Source organism: Betta splendens, chromosome 19, assembly GCF_900634795.4.
Source record: "Betta splendens chromosome 19, fBetSpl5.4, whole genome shotgun sequence".
NCBI lineage: Eukaryota > Metazoa > Chordata > Actinopteri > Anabantiformes > Osphronemidae > Betta > Betta splendens.
Genome location: NC_040898.2, coordinates 6,001,636 through 6,025,582, shown reverse-complemented (window position 1 = coordinate 6,025,582; position 23,947 = coordinate 6,001,636). Strand labels below are relative to the sequence as shown.

The window sequence follows — 23,947 nt, the reverse complement described above, 5'->3', positions numbered from 1 at the left end:
CCATAAGCTTGTACTAGTTGTAGGGGTTTGGACTTTATCAAAAGGGTCCGATTCCCATCATCTATACTGGTACACGGCTCAACCACTGTCGGGTCTGAGATAAAACATGCATCATTCTTCTCGTGCATTCATATTAATCCTTAATCCTGTCTGAGCGGCTGATGAATTTAACATTAATTTTGTTCTATTGCTGTAATTGAGGGATGAATTTCCTCCTCTGTCTCTTGACACCCACTCATCATCATCATCATCATCACCACTGTCCTGGGAGCAACATCAATAACAATAAACAATTCTCCACATGATTACAAGGTCCATCAATGTATGAAACACGGATTTGTCCACAACATTATGTGCTTTACCGGTTGTCATGCCGACCGGTCTGCAGTTACACGTGTGAAGACATTTTCAGGCTGTTGCTCAACGCGTGCTATTCAGCCGAGGCTCCGACGGACGTATCCACACACGCAACAATTGTATTGCTATTGATGAGGAGGCTCTGCTTGATTTCCACTACGGTGAAGCAAAAATGGACGCGGTGTGCGAGCACGTCGATCAGCTTCAATATTAGCTAACGACCGTGTTGCTGCAACTCGTTTCTGACGATCAGAAGTACGGGTCACAGTCAACAAACTGCCGTTTCCTCAACAGCCTCGCGAGGACCAGCGCTGCGTTGATTCACGGCGCCGGTTTGGCTAATTGAGCTGCAGGGACACCAAAGCTTTTGTCTGTGTGTGTGTGTGTGTGTGTGTGTGTGTGTGTGTGTGTGTGTGTGTGGTGGTGGGGGGGGGGGGTGACACTTTGCTCTCCGAGGTCCAAACAGAAAATTAATCAATTATGCTGTCAGTTCATAGCCACCAAATCAAATATTGTTCCCCTCTCGTCGCCTCTCTCTCCCTCGACTCACAAACACGTTTGTTGATTTTCTCTCTTTGCTCACAGCCCTCACGTTTTCTCTATGCCGTCTGCTTGGTCCTCTATTTATCATGCCTTCTCCCTTCTGTCAAGGCTGCATCTGCCTGAAGCCGCCTTAGCGTTTCCTTTTTCCTCTAATGGCACAGAAATCTACCTGCAGTCATTATACGTGAACACGTACGTGCCAGCAAATATTTGGACGTGAGATGTGAAGAGCTTTATGTATAGCAGGAAATGAATGAATGAACAAATGAATTAGCCCATCTTTGCATTTCGTGGCTAATTAACCACGAGGAACTGTACTAAACAGTTATTACCATCTATTAACTCTCACACTGCCTGGATGTTGATCACGTCCAGTCAGAATTTTAACATCTAAATGCTCCTCTCTCATTTTTTGTCTCTCAAGCATCTTCTCCTCCCACTCACAAGGCTGACGACCAGCTGAATCTCATCACTGCTCCACTACAGGCCTCGCTGTTGCACCACTCCATGTCTCTGATCGCTAATTGTGCCCTTTTTTCGCCGTTCACCCCCTCCCACACTATATATGTAGTCGGCGAAAGCTCCCCTGCCTCCCCTCCACCTCAAGGCCTGTACAGTGGGTCCTCGGCATCACTTTGACTCACCGCGTTCTGAGGCGCGGAGCATCTAAAGAGCAGCTGAGAGCAAACTCGACTCTCTTTTTCCCTTTTCAGACCAAATTTGCTTTTTACTAATCAAAGCTCCAGACATCTACTGTAACCCAGACCTTCAACCTCAGGCTCCCGTCTCCATTAGTTCTTCGTCTGCCCAACTCGCCTTCAAACCGCCCACTTTGCGTCGCCAACAAACTCCTCAAACTCCTTTGACCGTGTTGATGCCATACTTTACGAGTCCGTCACCACCGTTATCGCCTCAGAAGACCTGCAGCATCTCTGTTCCTTCATCACCTTCACCTTCTTATGCATATGCATGGGTTGACATTCTCCCGAGGAACGCTGTCTAAACCTCAGTGATGCAACCCAGCTCTGAATGCGTGGACACTCTTTCATTTGTTCGGAGGACAGGGTTCACACACATTTCAATTCATTCGTTGTGTGGCTAAAGCAAAAGTGTGTGTGTGTGGGGGGGGGGGGGGCTTTGCAAGTGTTCATGAGCTTGCATCAAAATCCCAAATCCCACCACTCACCTGCCTGCAGCGCTGCTTCCAGCCTACACTGCAGATCGTTTCTGACTGTGCAGCTCATCTCAGAGGACCAAACCCAGATTCACACAACCGCCGTATCCGCAGGCACGTTTGATGTCGTTCTCTTTTCTGTTTTTCTGACAAAGAACAGGTTTACCGTGAAAAAGAATCACTTACTGTACCACAATGGTGGATGTTGCTGTTACATTCTCAATGCATGGCCTTCTTTGATCATGGAAGACTCAGGCTGAATCTAGTCAATTAAACTGTCTTGACAGGCCAGAAAATATGTAATGATTTCAGCAACAATCATGTCTGGAAGTTGTTCAGATATTTTCTATAAAGAAATATAGAAGTTGACAGATTTTAATCTAAACCCAAGGTCTACTTGAAGCTTTTAATTACAGCCACTGGCCTCTCACACAGGGCAGCTGAGTCATGTTTTACTTGACTTAATGTATAGCTTATAGTTCTCCTTATACAGTACTGTGTCATCTCTAAGACAGGACGTTAGGTATCGCCATGTGACAGCAGCACACTATTGGGCATTAAGCACAAGTCAGTCATTTACTCATCATTTACCAAGTGTTTAAATGCATATTAAAGTGCATTACAGGGCTATAGACCAGTTCTAGGGTTATTTGGAGTTGGACAATTACTGTTCCTACATCTTCTGTTAACAAAGCTCTTCTAAGCACTTGTTCCTACTAAACTTGTGCATGTGTCACAAAGTTAATATACGCTTTGGTCAGACATGGCAGGAGCTTTGGCCCTTTGGCTGCTGGGCTTTTTCACCTTTTTGTATTTTTGAGTTCTTTTGGGTTTTCTAAAAAAATATGAATACCTGAAAAACAAACACACAAAAAGTCTGATCTTTACTTTGAATTAGTGATTATTACAGTTTAGCTGGTAAAGAAGAAGTAGAACTGCTTCCTCAGCAACTGGTCATTAGTGATGTAACGGTCTTAAATGTTTCTCTGACATTAGAAACCCAGAACTTTGAGCTAATGTGAAATCCACTTGACTATTCTGGTCACTGTTCACCTATAGACTAGCTGATCATTGGGATCTGGTGTTTGTGCATCTGTCAGGCAAACACACTGACGTTCACCCGAGTGTTGTACTGTTTGTAATCAGTGCCCAGTAAAGCCTTAACTGGAACACGGCAGCAGAAACCGACACGAAGATGCGAGACTGATGATGAAAACAGAGAAACCTTCCACAAAGAACTGTATAGAAGCTGGAAACACAGTTTTTGCTTTAATGATTTAACATGACGTAAATCTTATTATTGTTTATAGTTTATTTCATATCAATGAATGACATAACTATATATTTTTTAACATACACACCCTGGACACACAAACAGGAAAGAGTAGCTTTGGTGATTTATCACCTCTGGAAGCAAACAGCAAGACGTGCAGCCTCTGCAGGGGTTTCCTCCCCCACATCCACTTAAAGCTACAAGTTGATTGTCCAACAAAACAATGGATTAATATCAGCTGGAAAGCAGCGTTTCACACACACAACACTGGGAATACAAAAAGGTCAAATGAGGACAAGTGGTGTTAAATTCACAGGGAAACACGCCGTGGGATCTGCTCAGGGATCTTGGAAGGAAACGAAAGGGTCTGGTTCTCTTCACGCCTCTCTGTCCGGGAACCGGGAGCCGAGCGGCTCGCTGGTGCAGCTGGCGTCCAGTCGCAGCCCTGCTGGAGAACAGTAAATGCTGTTACTATTGAGCCGCGCTGGGAAAGCGCTCGTCTCCTCTCTGCACCTCACGCGGGAAATCAATCAAAAGCTAATCGGGATGAGAGGCGCTCGGGCGTCTGCAGTCGGAGCGTCTGCAAACTTTGTCGACAGCGTTGTGCATCATCTTCATATGCGACCAATTCATTTCTGCAGTGTGTGTGTGTGTGTGTGAAAGCAGCGGTTCTCATAATCTCGTTCTGTTTCATACTTCCTACCGCGTTCTGCTGCTTGCGCTCTCTTGCAGTCAGCACCACACGCGTCTCCCTCAGCTTTGACGGGTCGCGCCGCGGCTCGTTGGCGCCGGCGCGACTGAGCTATCAGCTGCGCTACTTGTCTCGCCATGAAGGATTTGCCCGGCACGGGCGGCGGCGTCCTGCGCGGCTTCCCCTGCCCTTCGGTGGCATCACTGAAGACGTCGTCGGGCCCCTCCGGAGGGGGGGTCGGGCGGAGGCGCACAGCGCAGAGGTCCTCGAGCGTCACCGCAGGCGCCGCGAAGGCCGGCGGGGGTCCGCGGAAGGCGGAGGAGTCCGAGTGGCGGCGGCGGGGCGGATCGAGCGGGAGAGGGGGCCGGGTCTGGACCGAGGGGTCTGCGGTTGGAGTGCCGTGGGACCGCGAGCCGGGTGCGGGACTCGGTTTGGGGTCGGGACAGAAAACCGGCAGGGGGCTCTGCAGAGACAACCGCTTGGCGCGGGCACGGGGGGAGGGGGAGCCGGGCTTGGGGTGCAACTTCCAGCCGAGCGGGTCGCGGCCGGTGATGACGGACGTCGGCACAGGAGGAGGAGAGGAGCAAGAGGAGGAGGAAGAGGAGGAGGAGGCAGAGTGAGAGGGCGGGTGACAGACCCCGATGGGGGGGCAGGAGCAGCGCTTTGGAGACCCGGAGGCTGCGTGGGGTGCGAGGAGGGACCAGCTGCGCTGAGGAGGCTCTGGTTCCTTCCTGCTCTTCCTCGCTATGATGACGCAGGAGGACTGGGCCGCGCGTTCGGCCGACCGCCGCCGCTGGCGACAGCGTGGCGTCCCATTAGAGGTGGGGTCCCGGCTGTGCACCCTGCCCCTCAGCATGGCAGCCACCTTCCTACCGATCCGGCTGCATTTGGCGCCGCCGGGGCCGACGGCGCCGACGATGACGGCGAAGCCGGCGTTTCGCTCGCCCGAAGGAGCCGGCGCGTCGTCGGCCATGGCGGCGACGGAAAACGAGCCCTGTGGGGAGAGAGCGTGTTGAGATGAAGGCAGGGCGTCAGCTGTTCAAAGCAGCACATGTGAAAACAGGAAGGCGTCCACCCAAGTTTCACAACCAGTGATTTCTAAAAAAAAAAAGTGCAACAGTCCTTGAAAAAAAGGTTTTAATTTGAAAATACAGGAAGCATCTTCTCTTGTCTCTTACTTTTGAAGCAACAACAAATAAAGTAAAAGGCAACATTTCTCCAGCTCGACCGTTTGAAATGTTGACCGTTGAAAACGATGTGAGTTTAATGGATTTCTTTGCATTATAGGTCGACAAGGTCTAGTTGTTTTCACGTATTAGCTGATATGACCTCGTGCGATGTTATTCAGAAGTGTCTCTATGGACGCCCTCGTCACACAGTAATTTATTTTTAATTTTTAATATAGCAGAGAGAACCTCAGCTCTTCTCAGGTCCAGTCTGAGAAAAGACTGATGATCCAGAGCGTTGAGTGTCTCTGGGTCCAGTCTTTGAATATATCAGTACATAGTCTGCACATGACTATATAAACTTCAACACTGGCAAACAGTCATCTAAAACAGACACAGCGTTCTATTTGTTCATAAAAACTTCTATTAACTCAATGCAAATGCTAGTTTACCTGCCAAGCTGCAGCGCGGAGCTTCAGTCCAGACTAATCTCTCCTTCTCCTCATCTGTGTTTTAATACCAGTGTCTTAGTGTGATTTCCCCACACAGGTGCCCACCCAGATCTGACCGCAGCTTCCTCAAAATAAACCCACAGAATCCCCACTACACACACACACACACACACACACACACACACACACACACACACACACACACACACACACACACACACACACACACACACACACACACACACACACACACACACAGATGTTTCGTCATATTACAAACTAGAGCAACGTGGGAAAGTGAGGACTGCATTTCGCAAGGATTAAGATGTTTGAAGTGTATTCAGTTTATTAAAGGACCAGTTCCCCTTTTTTGCCCTCCTTCATATTCACAGACAAAGTTGGTAATGCCCTGTGCTTTGGCTAAATCAACACAGATACTCAGTTTAGAATCACTGTCCTTCAAAAAGTGACAACATTGAACAGATATTTGTCGAAGTGAAAAGCTGAAACCTTTGTTTGTTTTCAAAATAATTCTTTACTATTTTAAAGTATTTCTAATTGACCCACTAACTAACAAACTATTCACCATTGGAATCATAGAGCCTCTTAAACTTCATACCATCTGTAAAATCAGACCTCACGTAGAGCAACACGTACACGTGTCCTCCTCCTCACGCTGCCACAAACTGTACGGCGTCGACAGCGCGGCCTTTGAAGTTTGATCGGCTCAGGCGCCGCGTTCTTTCTCTCACGTCCACGTAATCCGCCCACAGGCCGCGGAGCTCTTTAAAGGCTGAGTAATTGGCGAGTTCTCGTGTTGTTGCGGAGCGTCGGGGAGCGCGAGGCGAGCGCTCGCTACATTAATCTCCGCGTAATAAAGTGATGTAAGACTCCGGGGAGGGAGCGCAGGATACTGTAAACCTGCAGACGAGGGGAGGGATTAGCTGTGATCTGAGCCGTACACACACACACACACACACACACACACACACACACACACACACACACACACACACACAGGTAGGAGGAAACGTGTGTGTATATGTGTGTGTGTGTGTGTGTAGCCAACCTTTCTCCTGCTGACCTTTCTCGTGCCGCTTTATTCAATAGAAATGAAATACACTCGCTGTGCTCCCCGCCAGTCAATATGTGCTTATTGGTGCTTGAAATGATAACTGCAGCCCTCCACCAGCTCTTCTTGCGTTGGGCGGCCGTATTTCTGCGCCGTTAAAACCCATGCTGGGAGCTTTCCGTTCCAGAAATGCCTTAAAGATGAAAAGAGCCAGCCTGAACATCAGCTACAAGGTTTTTGATGCTGGGAGAACTTTGAATAGAGGTGGTGGTGTTCCTAATATGGTTCCTATATGGACAGAAAAGCCTCTGATCCTCTGCGGCTCATTAATTCATATCGTCACTATCTTAGAAATATTTCACTTTGCAATGCGGTGTAATAAGTGTAATAGTGTCATAAAACTAGTTTATAGTTGTATGACACTATAAACCAGGTTTAATCTCGGAATAAGTATAATATCTCACTCAAATGTTCAGACAGCAGTTATCATAAATGATGTTTTCCATAATTACACAGCTTAATTACTAACCCGAAGGCACTGTAGGGCAGATACCAGGCTGCATCGTGTAATTAATACATGGGGGTGCTGATAGATTTCACATATGCTTCAGGGTGGTGTATATCTACAGGAACAGTGTGTGCTGCATTCACTGGAGGAAGACGAGGGACGTGGAGGAAGGAAGGACTACATGAAGAGCACTTTAAAGAATAAATGAATCTTTTATCTTTCCTCCTCACCTCCATCCCCTCTGGTCTGCTGTGCCCGCCTCCTCTGGGCTCTTTCTTCTCATTTTTCCTTCCCATCTCGCATATCTCCGCCACTCGCCCTCCCTTGGTCTCCAGGCGTGGTTGACAGAGGTCCACGAGTACGCTCAGCAGGACGTGGTCGTCATGCTGCTGGGCAACAAGGTGAGAGCCACGGACGGACAGATGGACTCAGAGGGAGGGATGGAGGCAGCATGTGTAGGGTGTGTAGCTGGAATATAGAGACGGACACATAGGAGTGGGTGAAGATGAAAACTGGACGAAGACACGTGTGTCATAGATGGGAAAGTGTGTAATCACTGTGACAATTATGTCATAAAATGCACAAAATGAATGAGGTCACAGAAAGTCACAGGAGAATGTTTGTGTGGAGAAAGAATCCGATCATCTCAGCAGAACATGGACCCTCAAACAAAGATGGTTAAGATGCTAAGGCTCAATGAAAGTCGTGGTTACAGCTGATAAACACTGTGAAGCTGACGATAAACTAAAGAATGATGCAAATCTTTGGTGTGAAGAAGAAAACTGAGCAAAAAAAGACTTACGATAAATTATACATCTTATGCGTGTATAGACTTTTTGCTGCTCTTCACTCCAGTCCCAGCATAAAACCCAGTCATATGAATTGCATGGGTGATAAACAAACAACAACAACTACTACTACTACTTTGTTGGCATTAAGTGCTTGTGATGCATTCTAGGCCGATTCCACACACAACAGGCTGGTGAAACGGGAGGAGGGAGAGAAACTGGCAAAGGTGAGCCACACACACACACACACACACACACACACACACACACACACACACACCTTAAATCTCCTTCGATGTAGCTGCTGCCCCTTGATTAGGGCGGGTAATCACTTATGCGCGGCGGCGCCCGGCGTTGTCTTTGTTGGGGAATAAATGTCGGGGGCTTGCTAACTTAATTTTCCAGGCCGTTTCACCCAGATAAGCTCAGAGAGAGTCAACGCGAACACGATGGGCAGACAGCAGCGCGGCAGAACCGCAGCTGCCGCGGTAACGCACGTGAGAATTACTGGCATTGATCAACAATCATCTCTTCAGGACTCGTTCACTGGATTTCTCTCTCTCACACACACACACTCTCACACACACACACACACACACACACACACACACACACACACACACACACACACACACACACACACACACACCTAATGACAGATGTTCCTCTGTGTGCAGGAGTTCGGGGTGCCCTTCATGGAGACGAGTGCTAAATCTGGACTCAACGTGGAGCTGGCCTTCACTGCTGTGGCCAAGTGAGTGTGTAACAGGAAGCAGGTGCATTCGCTCCACATGATGATGATGATGATCCGTTCGTATGTCTGAGGCCACGGGCGTTTAAAGACACACAAATCACACATTTGTTCTCCTGACGCGTCGCAAAAGGCCTGTTTGGTTCGAAAAACAACAAGGAGGCTATTTTAGGAGCGTGTCAGACAGTTTGTGTGGGAGCTGTTCTACATTTATAGCCTCGTTATGGTAACAGGCTGGCATGGAGGGGTGTAGCCAAGAATAGCACAACAGTCTGATACAGCATAGAAAACCCAAATCTCCTCTCGTTGTTCTCCAGATCATGGTTTTCACTTATTACATCGCACGTTTGTGTCGCTTCAGCTCCGGCGTCTGTCGCCTCTTAACGATGGCCCCTAACGCGCTCTCAAAGTCGCTCAATCAACTCTTTGGCATCTGTTTGAATGAGAAGGTCCCAGCGCCGCCTCTGACTGCGTCGACTCTTGTTTCCCCTCGCAGAGAACTGAAGCACAGGACCATGAAGGAGCCCGACGAGCCCAAGTTTCAGCTGCAGGAGTACGTGGACAAAGAAATGAGGACGGCTGCCTGCTGCGGCTCATAGACTCCAGTGTGTGTGTGCGTGTGTGTGTGTGTGTGTGTGTGTGTGAGAGAGAGAACGACAACAGCTAGATATTAGTGGACGCGCTAAATTGTAGTGCGTGGGAATTTTTTAACGAAATTCTCCGTGTTTGTAATATTTCCTCCTTCCCTTGCAACTGTGAATGTAACATAGCTCCCGTCTACGTGCTTGCATATCTGTATGTGCATGTACACACACGAACCTCTACTCCAGCTTTTCAGTTCATTCTGTGCAACTCGACATTCATGAATTTACGCACACATTTGTACGGATCAACGCGTAAGCTGCAGAACTGGATCAAAAGGCACCGTGTGCTGCTAATGTACAGGAGGAGAACTGATTTAAACATGACCACATGACGTGACCATGACCGTCGGTGTACTGCGTGATGTGTCCGTGAAACGTGACCTAACACTTTTTATAGTTCGTTCAGTTCATGCATTTTCGTGTTAAAGGATCTTGCTAAGTAATTGTTATATGATATTTAATCTAAAAGACATCATCAGCAAATACATACAGTGGTCTCTCTGTAATATAAATTGTGCAGACAGTGTTTAAGGTGGTTTATGGCAGAGGACATGATCAATCTGCACCACCATAAGCCTCAAGAGCGTGTTTAAGCCAAGAGATTTAATAGAACCTATTTGTAACGTTTGTAGCTTTGTGTCGTTTCAACTTTCAGTGCAGATCCTTGAAGGCAAATTAAAGAAATTTTGAGAGATTCATGTATATATAAAAGCATAAGTAGAGAAGATGGTTCATGTTCTAAACATTTTGCTTTTCTAATAAATGAAACACAGAATGTATCATGATAAACGATTTATGTATACAATTGTGCAAGTGAAATCATTGGAACCTACTTTTCTCCAGTGTTAACAATAAACAATCAACCAGCCCTCAATGAGTTGTGTTGACTGTACCTGTAAACGGCCACTAATGAAGCCCTGACGCTGAACTGCAGCACCACGATGTGGTCTTTACTTGCGGTTGAGCCAGTTCCTTATATTTTTATTAAACCAGGCCTGGAACAGTCTGAACCCCAGAGTTCCTAAAAAGCAGCGGTGGACACGGTCAGACTTTCCTGACTCAGCACGTTCTCACGCTCTCACACATTTATCTTTAGAGTGACATGAGCGGTACGCAGACCTGAGGATCTACTCAATACTGCCCCCTACAGTCAGACACAAGGACTGAGCAACTGCGTCTAACAATAACACTATTTATATCATATTTATCTCATTTTAGATTTAAATTATTATTTTTGCAGGTTGCAACAATAAAATACTATAATACAAATGTAAAAGCACAAAAATCTGATATGTTGCAGAGTATACAGCATTAAATCTGCATTTGCTGTGACTGTGAATTCATTCAGCTCAGTTTTATAATGACTAATCTGTGTGACGCCTCAAGGTAACTGGCTACAAAAACATGGACCTTTGTTCTGTCCTTACATCTATTTAGTGCCTCCGCCTTTTGTTTGTTATTTAGCTCTACTTTTTAAACTTGGAAATTTACCTGTTCTGATCTTTTGGTCTGATGCACAAATACCATTTCATATTCAAGGCATGTAGGCAGGTTATTACACTGAAAACAATTGTCCATACTGCAAGTGGCACAGAACAAAAGATGATACACAACCACAATCTTTGCACAAGATACAAATCTTGCGAAACACCTGAGCCTCGGTGGTAGAAACGATTGCAGTACATTTAATTCAGCTCATGTCTCATCCATTTTCAGATTAAGATGTTATTAAAACAAAATGTCAAAAACAAATGTGCACTTTGTGTGTTCTGTTACCCCAGATTGGAGATGCAGAGGAGAAACCGGTCGAGGCTCATGGCCGCCCACTCTCAGCCTGGTTCAGCTGGAGGTTTTTCCTCTCTCTCGTCTGGCGCTTGTCTGATCTGAGATCTCTTGTGATATGGTCCTTATGTAAATACTGAAGCAAGATGACTGAAGCATCCTGAATCTTGCATTATTTCACATTGTTATATCATAGAAGATAACTTGGCTCACCATGCGCCTGATTTGGGGATCACCTGACCAGATGTTTTCTGATTAACAGATTTCTGATATTAGTCCAAACTATGGAATAGTTCACTACTGGGTGAACAAGAAAAAACATTAATATTTTACTTACCTAATGTCAAAAAGCAGATCAGCTGGGTCCCACCTGTTAAGATATAAAGTGATTCTGCGTTCGTGTGCACAGTTGTGTCTCAGGAGTCCCATCCAGTCTTCATGGAGATCAGTCTAACGACCACAGAGAGACAGGACGGCTGCTCGTGGTTCAAAAGCTGTGTTATCAAATCCTAAATTGTTATATACGAAATCAGCTTAAGAAAAAAAAAAAATAATAATAAAGAGCTTCAGTCCAGACTCTCTTAATAAAGAAGGCACCAGCATCTAAAACAATTGCTTAAAAATCAAATCTCAGTTTAATGACTTGTTTTTCTTTTATACATATTATATATCAGCACTTTGAAAAACGTCCACTTTCCTCAGTAAACCAAGAAAGCTAGAGATCCTACAGTGAAAAAAAAGACAAACCATTTTTTGACGGTAGAAGACATAAAATAACAATAAAAGGAAATTAAAAACAACATCCTGTACAAACACTATGGCCCAATAATTTAAGAAAATAGTGTCTCTAAAACGTTCATATTGCTTTGTATCTCCACTGACTGGGAAAACTCCACCCTGTGCAAACACCAGGCAGGTCCGGTCCTCGGTGCTGGGTTCTCGCTGCTGCCAGTGGCGCGCAGGCGTGGCAGAAGAGACACAGTCAGCGTCGCTTGTGTGTGTCTACTCTTCCTCTCTGGTCGATTTGGCAGTAACAAGACGAGACAAGGGATGGTCACACTACTACAGTACTGCACTCCTTTTAAAGCAAGGATGTTTTCACTGTTTGTTGTAGTTTTACCATGATTACGTTCTACTGCATTATTACTAGGACTATCACCATCACAGATACACAAAGTGCATCGTGTGTGTGTGTGTGTGTGTGTGTGTGTGTGTGTGTGTGTGTGTGTGTGTGTGTGTGTGTGTGTGTGGACGGTTGGTCTGATCTTTATGTTGGAGTGTCAGTGTTCAGTGCTCAGAGCTTGTCTTGTCAAAGGAGAAACTGGGAAGAGTCAATAGCTTGGGGTTGCTGCTGGGGTTGGGCGAGCCTCCATCCTGACCCGGACCCTCCCCAGCTGCCAGGTCAAAAGAGTCCTTGGAGTCACTGGAGGGCGCTCTCCTCCTCAGGCAGGTGTCCCGGCTGGGCAGAGCAGGGTGCATCCCCAACCCCCCCAGCCCCATGCCCCCAAGCGCATCTAGGTCTGGGTAGAGACCAGACTGAGGCTCCAGTCCGTCAGGGGGGTCTACGGAGATGCAGGGCGGGCTCATCTTCTTCTTGCGGCGAGGTGAGGGCAGCGACGTCTGTGTGGGCGTCTGACTGTGGATCTGCAGGCTGTCGGCCTGCGACACGAAGCCGGAGGAGGTGGAGGTGGTGCTGCGCTGGGGGCTGGACTCCACGGAGGAGCACACCTCCACCGAGTGGCGGCGCAGGTCGTCCAACCAGGAGTAAGGGCGCGGGCGGGGGAGGAGGGCGCTGCGGCTCTGCGTGTCAGCGCTGTGGAACCTCTTTAGCTGCCTCAAACACGAACTGCGCCTCTCGGCCGCGTAGCTGCAGTAACCCTCGGTACAATCGCTGGCGTCCTCCTCCGCCGGGATCTCGTCGCTGCCCGTCAAGCCCGCGCGGGTGATGAGGGACACCTCCTGATCCTCCTCCTGCTGATGGGGTGGGGCCGGTGGGAGCAGGGGCGGCGGGGCGGAGGCGGAGGCGAGGCAGTGCTGTTGGTGGTGCTGGGTGTGCACGCTGCTGGGACGTGACGGCGTGGGAGACGCGCCCGGCGTGGCGGGCACCAGGCAGAGAGCGGGCTGCTGATGGTGCTGGGAACAGGGGGGTGGTGAGATGGGGGAGGAGGACGAGGAGGGGGATGGAGGGAGGCCCAGAGAGGCCATATTTACAAGTCCATCATTGCTCCCCCCGCCATCGGAACACAAAGCCTCCTGAGAATCAGTAGACACCGCAACCTGGGAAACGGGACGTGAAGAGGGGGAGGGGGGGGGGGGGGGGCAGAAAAATGGAGGTAAATGTGCGATGAGAAGAAGGAGGAGGGACATGGAGGGGGCAGGAGGGAATCAGAGGAGATGAGAAGGGGAGACTCGTTAGTGCAGGGTGATGAGGATGAGAAGCAGCAGTTTGGGTCAAAGTTCACAGTCAGACCAGCAGAGCTGCGGAGTCCTGACGCGCTGTGAACGCACCACGGCAGCGGTGATTGTGTCTAAGTATTTTAGGTTTTATTAACCCGGCAGACACACTGACACGGTGAACTCTGAGCCAAACCCGACCCTCTACCCACTGACTGTTCACACTGAACCCTGTGAGTCGTCGGAAAAATTTAGTAGCAGATTCTGAGCATCCTTACCTTTGTACAGTAACATGTAGGATTGGAAGCGAACAGTCAGAGGGTAAACACAATATGTAGCTACTGCAGGCGAGGACGCCTTAGTAAACATGATGACTGCTAAGACCTTCAAATCAGGAACTCATGCTTCCAAACACGGTTATTCTAGGAGAATCTAATGATGAATTAGGTGAATGTATGAGGAAACAAGGTATGAGGGAGTTTCACCTCACAACAGTGGGGGAGACGTGAGCCTGAACACTGAGACCACAGAGACATCTAGTGGTTGAAACGGCACATTACAAACAGGCCAATCATCAACCACAGCACCACAACAGCAGCTACTGGATAATGTAAGCAGATGTTGGAGCCACTTAAACATGGTCACCCTGTCAGATGGGGCTCAGATTATCTACTAGACTCTCCTAAATCACTAATCCAGTATCTATAAAATACATATTGTTCCATCAATATGTCACTGTGTGGACAAAAAGATCATGGAGTATGGAGAACACTTGGTCTGTAGCAATCCCCTGAGTAATAAGGTTTGTGTTCTAATAAGTGCACTGCATTGTGGGTAAATTACCCCACCAAATGCCTTTGTTGTCTGACATTATATGGTTTATATATGTCCCACGTAGCTAGTAATACAGAATTAATAGTCCTATCCCAGTTTCCCAGTGCTTTGTGACTGATGGTTAACAAACAAACATCAAATGCAAGATGGAGCATGGGGTCCAGCGTTTCTGAAAGGCCGAGCGGTGGCTACAGTAGGGTCTGCTCTTCGCAGCCGCTTCAGAAACACGAGTATCTGTGTTTGAGCAGTAGCTCGGGTTCCGGCGGCTTTTGGGTCCAGCTGAGCTGAGATCAGATAGTTACAGATACAACGTGGGGGAATGAGGCGGCAGATCAGTTGGTAACAGATACAGAAGCAGGGGGAGAACACAAAGAAGTGGAGAGGTTTAGAGCATGCAATGCAACACGGAGGTAGGAAAACTAGTAACTAGGCTTTAGTGCTAATAATATATGAGATTACAAATATTTAGAGGAATAGAGATAAGGAATAACACATTTACAATAATGCTTTATTTTACACTAGTAACACTTATTGTGATGCTCAGGCTCTGATTTACCTCTTCTCAACAATTTGATGATTTTAAACTAGGTCCCAGTATCTAAAGAAACTCTCGCCAACCCGGCAGTATCTGTTTGAAAGGATGGGGAAACCCGCTGCTGTGACGCACTCACCTGTCTGCGCAGTGTGCGGCTGAGTGCGTGTGTGCGCCTGGGAGGAGGCAGCCGCGGTATGCTCTCCGAGTCCGAGTGGCTGTGGGGGCTGATGGGTCTGAAGAGGCCCGTGGGAACGGCCAGCGTCTGGGAGGCGTCGTCCGGCTGGGAACGCACCGAGCCGCTGGACCCTGCGGACGAGGCGAGACCAGAACAAGTGCCCGTTTTCCGACCTGAGGTGATGAAGAAACGCATCCTGCTCTGACATTTATTTGAAGATTACCTGACTGGGCTTTATGGGAGCCCAGAATGTGCTGGTGCCTCCGTGTCTGTGCTAGAAGCTGTGCCGGAGCCAGGCCCGCGGGGCCAAAGGGCTGGAGGGGGTGGAACATGTAGCTGTCGTTGGGCAGGGAGTGGGTGCGTCCCACTGTGGGCTTCCTGACGCTCAGAAGGTGGTCCTCAAATGGCTTCTCTGGCTGAGGGAGGACAGAAGAAGAGTCAGGGTCCCTCCGGATCCACACGGCATCCACACACACACACTCACTCACACACACGCAGCTGATAACTCTATTAGACAACATGTGAATCATGAGCACGCACGGGAAACAGTCAGGACCGTCGCACTTTGAAGCCGACTGGCACGGAGCTGCCACAGATCACAGACACAACCCTCTTTTTGAGCAGAACACATTGTGCGTCTTGCGTTAACCGGCGCCGTGATTGTGTGTCAGCTGGGGCGGCGTCCTACAGTCGGACCCGCCACAGAACCAGCTCGCGTTCGACCTCAGAGCCGCCGGAAGCAACCGGCGCGCGCTCCGGCGGACGCACGCGGACGCACACGGAAAGCACACGGCAAGACAGAAAACGGAGTGAAGGGAGAGACAAAGAATACTGAAAGAAAAACATCGATGAAGGAGAGAAAACTGCAAAGTGGCAGGCGAGGAGGCGCACTACTCTACTGGACTGGACTGGAGAGGAACACACACCAGGCTGAAACCACAGGATGGCACACACGGTTAGATCTACCAGGGTCTTTCATTGCCACCTGCACTGCACTACCTCCTCCTGCCTCTACTTGTACTCATTTCATGCCATTTAACTGGGACAACACACCACTGCTGATGTAATCTGAGCCTTAACGAGCTACACTGCTTGTAAATTGTACTCTGACACCCTGACAGTTTAATTTGATGATTTAATTAGGTTTTAATCTCGGTGGATGTCTAACATTCAACCACTGAGACAGCATATCATGAGGGAGCAATTTATTCAGGTGGGGAAGCCTGAATGTTCAAAAACTTAAATATTAACAATAATGCTAACAATAGTTTGGTGCAGCCCCGTGTGCGAGAGCAGTGGGGCACAGGTGGCTGTGGAAGAACCCCTACGTGAGGCGACACTACAAGATACTGCAGAGGGGAGAAGGGACGGAGAAAGAGAAAGAGAGGAACTGTCAGTACATTGCATTCCAGACTGGTTAGAAAGAGGGGGTTAAAATCGCCGGGGGCCGTGTCGTCGGTCAGAGCTAGGGACCAGGATTTCTCAGAGGCCAGAGACAGAGCTTCCATCTCCGCTAGAGGGATCTAGGTAGGAAAAGACAACGGCTGGTGAGCAGAGGTAACAAACGCACACTCGGCACAACACAGTAAGGGCGCTACGCGCAAAGGAGGCGTGCGGCTAAACGCAGCACGTGTTGGAAGCAACACATGAAAACAGGAATAATCGAGAGTCGGAGGAGGGAGGAAAGCGTAAATATGTGGGGTCACATCACTGTGTCACAACTGTTTAGGATGATGCAAATGTAGTAACCACGGATTTAGTGTGTGAACGGGAACAAAACACACACACAGGAAGCAGGCTGTATTTTCTACAACACACTGACTGGACCGAGGCTGCATCTTTAAACACACACAAGTCAAGGCCACAGACGAACACGCGCACACGGACAAGGTTGCAACCATGCGAGCGAAGCTGCTGCTCCAGACCAAAAACCTGCCAAGCACGAATGGGTATGGGTGGGTGATGGCGTGCGTGAGAGGACGACATCGCTGCTGAGGGGAGGGATGACGCACTGCATCGCGTCGGACAACAGGGCTGGTTAGAGGGGAACAATATTCATGGTGGATGAATGCCAGTACAGACATTTTAAGGGATTTCACAAACATCACACTGTGTTTTTTCTTATTTTATTTTGAAATTTAAGTTTAGACAGTGTGTTTTTCTGCACAACTGTCTTTTATAGGATAGTAATCAGTGATAAACCTCTACATCTGAGCACATGTATCATTATTATTAGTGCAGATCTACTGGTTGGACAGATATACAACACAACGTTACATGTGGAAGTGCACGGTCAGTCAGTTTTTTGCTCTTATTGACCTTCTTGTCGCTGCTGTGCTTGCTGGGCTTGGGGGGCAGCGCATAGTAGTGGCAGATAGAGCCAGATAGGTTGTCCATCAAACTCAGCTCCCCCTCCATTGAGCCCTGGATGACCAGCGAGACCGAGTCAAACATTGCTCTCCGCTGGACAAACTTGGACGATGCGCAGAGACGAGGAGGGGGAGATGGACAGGGAGGAAACGGAAGGGACGGTGGGAGTTTGTAAAAGGGACACACACACACACACACACAAATCAATATGCAAAGAAAGAGTGGATGACAGAGAAAGGAAAGGGAGAAAAACACAAGAGATCAGTCAGAGACAGATACAGACATAAATAAGACAAGAAACAAATCCAAGGAGATTTTACATCTATGCCTAATATAAAGACTTGACTTGCTAAACATTATCAAGTACATCACATCTACATGTACTGACACGTTCCTCAAACCCACAAGGTGGCAACACAACGCAGCAGCAGAGTCGAGCTCCCACAGGGCTGAAAGCTTAACACGGAGCAGCAGAGGAGGGGGGGGGTGGCAGCAAAACCTCCGTTTCCCATTTCCAGAAAGCTCTAGAAATAGCTGTTAGAGTGAACAACAGGGCCCCGCGGTCCAGCTTTCCCATGGCACCGTGACCCCGCTGCGACTGGCACGTCCTCCACAGGGAGCGGCCACACGCACAGTGTGTGTGTGTGTGTGGGGGGGGGGGTGAGAGAACCACAGACGCTGTAATAAGGTTTGCCTTAATACGGAGACAGTCGCATTATTGTGTTATGTTTGTTTACAGACTGTAAAAGTGAAAAGTCCTTCCTGCTGAACACATCCATTATTCCGGGGTCGCTCTGCATGAGAGAGACAATTAACTGATGGTCTGGAGCGGAGTCAGAATGAATGGCCAGAGACGTGAGGGAGCCTGGCCCCCGACTGGGAAGTGACCTCAGAGCATCTGTCATGTCAGCCACCACCCTCCTGACCTACACATTATCTGAATCTCACGTCTCCTAATCTGTATTTATGTGATTATGAACAATAGCTGAGTGGCTTCACCTCTGGCGGAGCTTCCAAGCACAGAGGAGGCTCTGCCACGACGCTGACGGGGTCTCCGGCGATGTCGGCGGACGGCGAGTCCATGGCGCCGTCCCTGTCCCGCTCCCGGTCGCGCTCGCTGCCGGACCTCCAGGGGGAGCCCCCGGAGCTGGAGCGCTCCACGCTCAGCGACAGCGGGTTGAGCTGCAGCGAGCGCGCCACGGCGTCCGCCGCGTCCGCCTGCAGCTTCAGCTCCAGCTCCGCCTCCAGCTCCGCCTCGTCGCGGGCCTCCTTGTTGCTCTCCTCCAGGTGCTTCATCAGGACGGCGATCACCACGTTGACCAGGACAAACTGGGCGGTCAGCACGAAGGAGACGAAGTAGATGGGAGAGACCACCGTGTTGTAGCAGGTGCTGTTGTCTTGGCCGCAGTCTCTTAATGTGTCCTGGAACATACATAAGAGCATTGAAAACCACATATTTGTGGGAATATATAATGATAATAATTGAAAAAAGACAGTTTTACCTTCATTATACCGTTCCAGTTGTCTCCAGTAGACACTCTGAATAGCAGAAGAAACGCCATCCCAAAGTTTTTGAACGTAGCATATCGCCCCAGGCCCTCACATGGGTGGAGCTCATCACAGACTGCAGATGAAAAACAGAGGAGGCTTAGATGGAGACAGACAGACACAGCCTTCAATTTGTTTTCAGTTGTCACACAATAGTGCTCTACAATTAAACGACTATGACAGTTATATCATTGTAGCACTCTGAGAGCTACGAGGCGAAATTAGAGAGATTACAACTAAGCAATTAAATCTGAATTGATTGAACTCTGAGAGGAGCCAATTAGGTTCTCGGTGCCGTATGCATGAGCGTGGACCGTTGTGTGCTTACTTAAATCACCGAACAGCTCCACTCCCAGGGCGGCGAATATGAAGAAGAGAAGCATGAAGAGAAGACCCAGATTCCCCACCTGCGAAGAGGCAACAGGAAGTGACAGGGATGAGCAGAGGAGCGTCCGGTGAAGAAAAAATAAAATAATGATGGGCACGGATGAGCTCAGACTTTGGCAGTTTACCTAATCCTTCCTTTCAGGAAACAGTGATTATCCTTAACGGCAATGGGGACAGCTTAAAATTTGACTCTATGCTTTAAAAAAGCAATACTTCTTATGGGAAGAAAAAACTATTTAATTCTTGCATTCTCCAAAGAGAATAAATTAAATAATTAATTCATTATTTACAATTTGAGAGCCTGTCTAATCATAATATAAGAATGAATTGAATATTAATATTATTCATAATATGAATTGAATTCCATAGGGCTTGGGAGGCTCCACTGTTGCTTTACTGTAGCATTTCTTGGGATTCTGTGCAGTAGTATTTATACATTATTTAGGTACTACTGTATATAAACCAGATTGCATTTATTTCAATCTTAATTCAATTGTGCATTGCTTGTAAAAATTGCCAAAGAAGAAAAAGCATTTAAGTAAAACAGAAAGTGGAGGAAGCTTTGAGGTGCTGAGTCAGAGGTAAACCTGTGCAATGTTTCCACTACTGTCAGTGCTAATTAGCATGTAGCGAGCCAGACACACCCCCGCCAGCCCCCGTTATCAGGTTGCTTAATTATGAACACTTCTGACAAGCTCCTTGAAGACAAGCCTGGAACAGCACTCGGTCTCTTAACTCTGAGAGAAAATGACAGAAAAGGCTGAACATATTAAAGAAAAAAAAAAAAAAAAAACTTGAGAAGAATCCGTATTACTGTGTGCTATTTTCTCCTCTCGATCCAAACACCGCAGACGTCGTTCTAATTTACCAACTCCATCACCCTCGAATCCACCCACGGCTGTTCAAAACAAAACCTCAAGCTCTCCTCAACTCTGCTGGGGGTTTATAATGCAAATAAGGCTCTCTAGAGTTGGGGGGGAGGGGGTGCTCAGGGGAACAGACGACGCCCTAAAACAGATGAAAATGTACCAAAAATGAAATGCATCTGGGATTTCATTTTAGGGACAGCTTCCCTGGGACGTGTTCGGATGTGAGCGACGCACGGATGAGCAAACGTGGACGAGGACGGGAGGGAGGTCTGAGCGGCGTCTGGGGCTGAGCTGGCTGCGTACCTGAGGCAGGGCTTGCATAACGGTGTCCAGCAAGGCTCTCATGCCCACCGCCATCTTCAGCAACTTCAACACTGTGGGGGGACACGCATGCACATGCACACACCAAGAATATAATGATCCACATACAGTAACAGGACACATTTTCTTCAGTTTCCTCGTGTTCATCGCCAACGTAGATTCAGACAAGCTGATTGAGGTCGTACCTCACTGATTGGGGTGGTGATTTGATGAGGTCATGTTGCGTAAGAGGATGTTCAATTAGGCTGATAGATAATGTTTAATTAAAAAGGCTATAACAGTGACACACGCAGAAGCTGGACACGACAGAAAAATGGACTAAATAGACCAGCACCAGCCAGCTTCCATTTTAAGGTAATTAAACCCTGTCATGCTAGTTTGACAGGTCTTCCATAAACAGCTCTGATTTATTGTATGACATTATAAATAACAAAGATATACTATAGAAAGAAAACCGGTTTCTACAGTTTTTACAGTGTTGTGTTCGCTAGCTCACTTTGTATCTTGGTGCCATTTGGTCACTTCACACTGAGTCCTGCTATGCAGAAATTAGACAACGGGGATTCTCTGGGATTTGACTGACTTACAGGACTCACCACCGTGAAGGAGGCCAGAATGCGGACATGTCTGTCCGTCAGAGAAGTGGATCAATAGACTAGGGAAGGGACGGAGGGTCCATACTGTACCTCGTGCAATCCTCAGCACTCTCATGATGCGGATGATAGTGGGGTTTATGGGCAGTGAAGCGTTGACCTCGATCTCCTCCAGAGTGATGCCCATGATGGAAAGCAGCACGATAGCCAGATCCAGCTGGTTCCACCTGCACACGAGCACACTTATAAGTTCACGAGTTTCAATTGTGTAATTGTAAGATCATTGTCTTCAGAATCTTCATAAATAATTCTCTTTCTACTCAGGATATGTTGGTTTAAAATAATGGTCAGCTTTAATGATCAAAATCAGGTGCAGAATGTTGCTGTTATATATTTTCAGTATCTCAATAGTCGAGGGGAAATTTAATTTTACTGCATAATATCATCCCTGTACGCAGACATGCTATTATAAAAAAGGAAATATTTTATTGGAATAAACAGTTTACTTAAACTTATGAAAATCTCTATCTTGAAGATCAGTTCCAACATTACGCAGGATTTATTGTTTCCAAGTAGAAGAAACAATTAAATCCAGAATAATCGCATTTGCTGTGTGATACTATTTAAATAATTAATAAGGTAACACTGCCGTGCCAAAATTACGCATTATATCTCATCTCTGTAACATAGTTAATGCCTAACGAAAGGTTCTTTCAAATGCTATTTTGGTGCAATGTACTTTATGTTGGTTGCTGAAACTGAACATACAGGCGGCCAGTACAGCACCTGCTGGTAAAAAGGACAATGAATTCATACTGTAGATAATGAATTGATTTTAAGGACAAGGAGGATACTGTAAATTATGACTTCACACGAAGGGAAGCGATGCAAAACGCAGATGGGATTTTTCTCCCTTTCAGAAAATGTAATATTATTGGAACTTAGCATGGAAGTCGAGCTGTTGTCAGGTACATTAAAAGAATTACATTTAAAGAATGAACAAAGACAAAGCCTTTAACTAGTCACTAGTCCCACCATTGTCTAAAACCATCCAGTGTTTGGAGCTTGTGACTTAACTCATTGTGTTAGAAGCACATCTAGCTTTCCAAACCCTGTGTGATAAATGGGAACCAAACCGCTGTGTGAGGGTAGCGGCGGGTGGTCATTCATTTTATCGCATTGATTCACAGCACTTCTATTACATTAGCAGAGTTTTGTCTCACAGGTTCATTTCAATACCCAAAGCTCAGGAACAAACACAAAGAAAAAGTACTTAAAAGCCAATTAGGCCCTTGAGGTCTTGGCTCAGTGTTGCGTTTATCTACTTCTCTCGAACTGGACTGCTGCCAAAAAAGTGCTTTACTCCAGCAAAGGCAATGGACATCAAGGGCGCCTGTGGCCGTTGCATAGCAAAAATAGTTGTGCGCTCCTTTTTGTTATAACGCATGTGTGATGTCGGCTAGTTTACCTTTGTCCAATTATGTTGATGTTTGGACGCTGTTTGGCTTTCAGACAGAGGCCAGAGATTTCAAAGCTGTGAAATCATCGAAGGCAGCGTGTTTTATGGCTGTTTAATGAGGTAGTTTGTATGAGTGCAGGCCTCACTAAGAACCACTCACTGAAGCACCTCAGTAGAAGCTTGTCTGAGTTCTCTGAACTGTGCCTCAGACTTTCCACGTGATTTAGAGGCTCCAGAACAGTATATTTAGCCACCAGTCGACCTGAACATCACATCCACTCAAATGTCAACATGCCGCGGGTGGGGGGGGGCATAATGTTAAACTTAGACGGAGTACGGCAGTTAAATACTGACTTGTCCTTGAAGAAACGTCGAAAACCGAAGGCCACCAACTTGAAGACAGACTCCAGAACAAAGATGAGGGTGAAGATGTAGTTGCAGATCTTCAGGGCTTCGTCCAACTCCTGAGGACGAAGCAAAATAAAGTCAAACGTGAGCAAAGAACCCAAACTAACCATCCAATCACCCAGAGTCTTAAGTGTGATGTTATTCCAGGAGAATGAGCTCTAGATTTCATCATCACTTATTAAAACACTTTTAACTGAACTGAAGAGCAATGAAATAATCTCCCCTATTGTTTTATGGCGTTTTTAATGAAAACCACTCTCATGACACAACTGTACAGGTTGTTATGCATGAACAGCCTCTGCAGTAAATACCAGAGAGTCCATATTCTTCAAAATGAGCCCTTTGCATTAATAGATCACTCAGAGGGCCCTCACTCATTCTCTATGGAAAGGGCATTAAAATCAAAACATCCATTTTAGCCTGTGGGAGAATCACTCTGGCCATCTGCATGTAAAAACTGACCTTTAGCAGAAAGTCTGATGGCGAGGGAGGATTTCACTAAATCGACATTGGCTGCAATATCTCAACTCACAGTTTATGATACCTATATTTATTCTGATACTTCTCCCAATGCCAGACATTTCTGAATCGGTGATGAGTGGGTCTGACCTTGGGCTGCTGGTAGTGCTCCATGGACATGGTGATGACGTTGAGCCCGATGACGATGGTAATGAAGAGGTCCAGGTAGTGGCTGGTGCACATCTTGTGGATGAGCAGCCGAGTTGGGGAGTAATCAGAGTAGTAAGGCTTACTCTGAGCTTCTGTTGGAAGGGGGGGGGGAGCGGGGGTGGGGGTTACAGGAAGGGTGAGGGGGGGAGTGGTGTTCAAAAAGTGAGATTCAAAGCAATATCAT

The 23,947-nt window shown here is 47.3% G+C and overlaps 3 protein-coding genes across 18 annotated transcripts in view; 1 reads left to right on the top strand and 2 right to left on the bottom strand.

Moving 5' to 3' along the window:
- LOC114845419 (ras-related protein Rab-26-like) overlaps nt 1-9,734 on the top strand; it is a 33,841-nt gene extending 24,107 nt beyond the window's left edge. Inside the window, exons 6-9 of the mRNA XM_029133398.3 lie at nt 7,572-7,637; nt 8,195-8,251; nt 8,702-8,778; nt 9,272-9,734. Of these exons, the coding sequence (XP_028989231.1) occupies nt 7,572-7,637; nt 8,195-8,251; nt 8,702-8,778; nt 9,272-9,374 (303 nt within the window). The 3' untranslated portion in view covers nt 9,375-9,734. The remainder of the gene's footprint in view (nt 1-7,571; nt 7,638-8,194; nt 8,252-8,701; nt 8,779-9,271) is intronic.
- Nucleotides 3,331-5,897, bottom strand: LOC114845418 (uncharacterized). Of its 3 annotated transcripts, none has more exons than XM_029133395.3 (3): nt 5,657-5,897; nt 4,051-5,032; nt 3,331-3,795 (listed from the first exon to the last, which is right to left on the bottom strand). In XM_029133395.3, exons 2-3 carry the CDS (start codon nt 5,009-5,011, stop codon nt 3,725-3,727), a joined length of 1,032 nt encoding a protein of 343 aa, XP_028989228.1. In that variant the 5' UTR covers nt 5,012-5,032; nt 5,657-5,897; the 3' UTR covers nt 3,331-3,724. The 3 variants fall into 3 exon arrangements, with proteins under 3 accessions (XP_028989228.1, XP_028989230.1, XP_028989229.1); XM_029133397.3 differs by having other exon boundaries at nt 3,331-3,792; nt 5,657-5,893; XM_029133396.2 differs by having other exon boundaries at nt 4,051-5,897.
- A 2,079-nt stretch (nt 9,735-11,813) lies between the features above and the next one.
- The window catches only part of cacna1g (calcium channel, voltage-dependent, T type, alpha 1G subunit), a 115,149-nt gene continuing 103,015 nt past the window's right edge, over nt 11,814-23,947 (bottom strand). For 6 of the 14 annotated variants that reach the window (XM_055504300.1, XM_055504298.1, XM_055504296.1 and 3 more), the window contains 12 exons: nt 23,704-23,855; nt 23,041-23,150; nt 21,321-21,454; nt 20,617-20,687; nt 19,386-19,464; nt 19,012-19,133; nt 18,509-18,931; nt 17,459-17,611; nt 16,540-16,662; nt 15,363-15,555; nt 15,101-15,270; nt 11,814-13,478 (listed from right to left, as the gene is read on the bottom strand). In XM_055504300.1, coding sequence (XP_055360275.1) covers nt 12,489-13,478; nt 15,101-15,270; nt 15,363-15,555; nt 16,540-16,662; nt 17,459-17,611; nt 18,509-18,931; nt 19,012-19,133; nt 19,386-19,464; nt 20,617-20,687; nt 21,321-21,454; nt 23,041-23,150; nt 23,704-23,855 — 2,720 coding nt within the window. In that variant the 3' untranslated portion in view covers nt 11,814-12,488. Of the gene's footprint in view, nt 13,479-14,559; nt 14,714-15,100; nt 15,271-15,362; nt 15,556-16,539; nt 16,663-17,458; nt 17,612-18,508; nt 18,932-19,011; nt 19,134-19,385; nt 19,465-20,616; nt 20,688-21,320; nt 21,455-23,040; nt 23,151-23,703; nt 23,856-23,947 lie in introns of those variants that run through there. The other 8 variants (XM_055504299.1, XM_055504297.1, XM_055504302.1 and 5 more) reach the window with 5 other exon arrangements.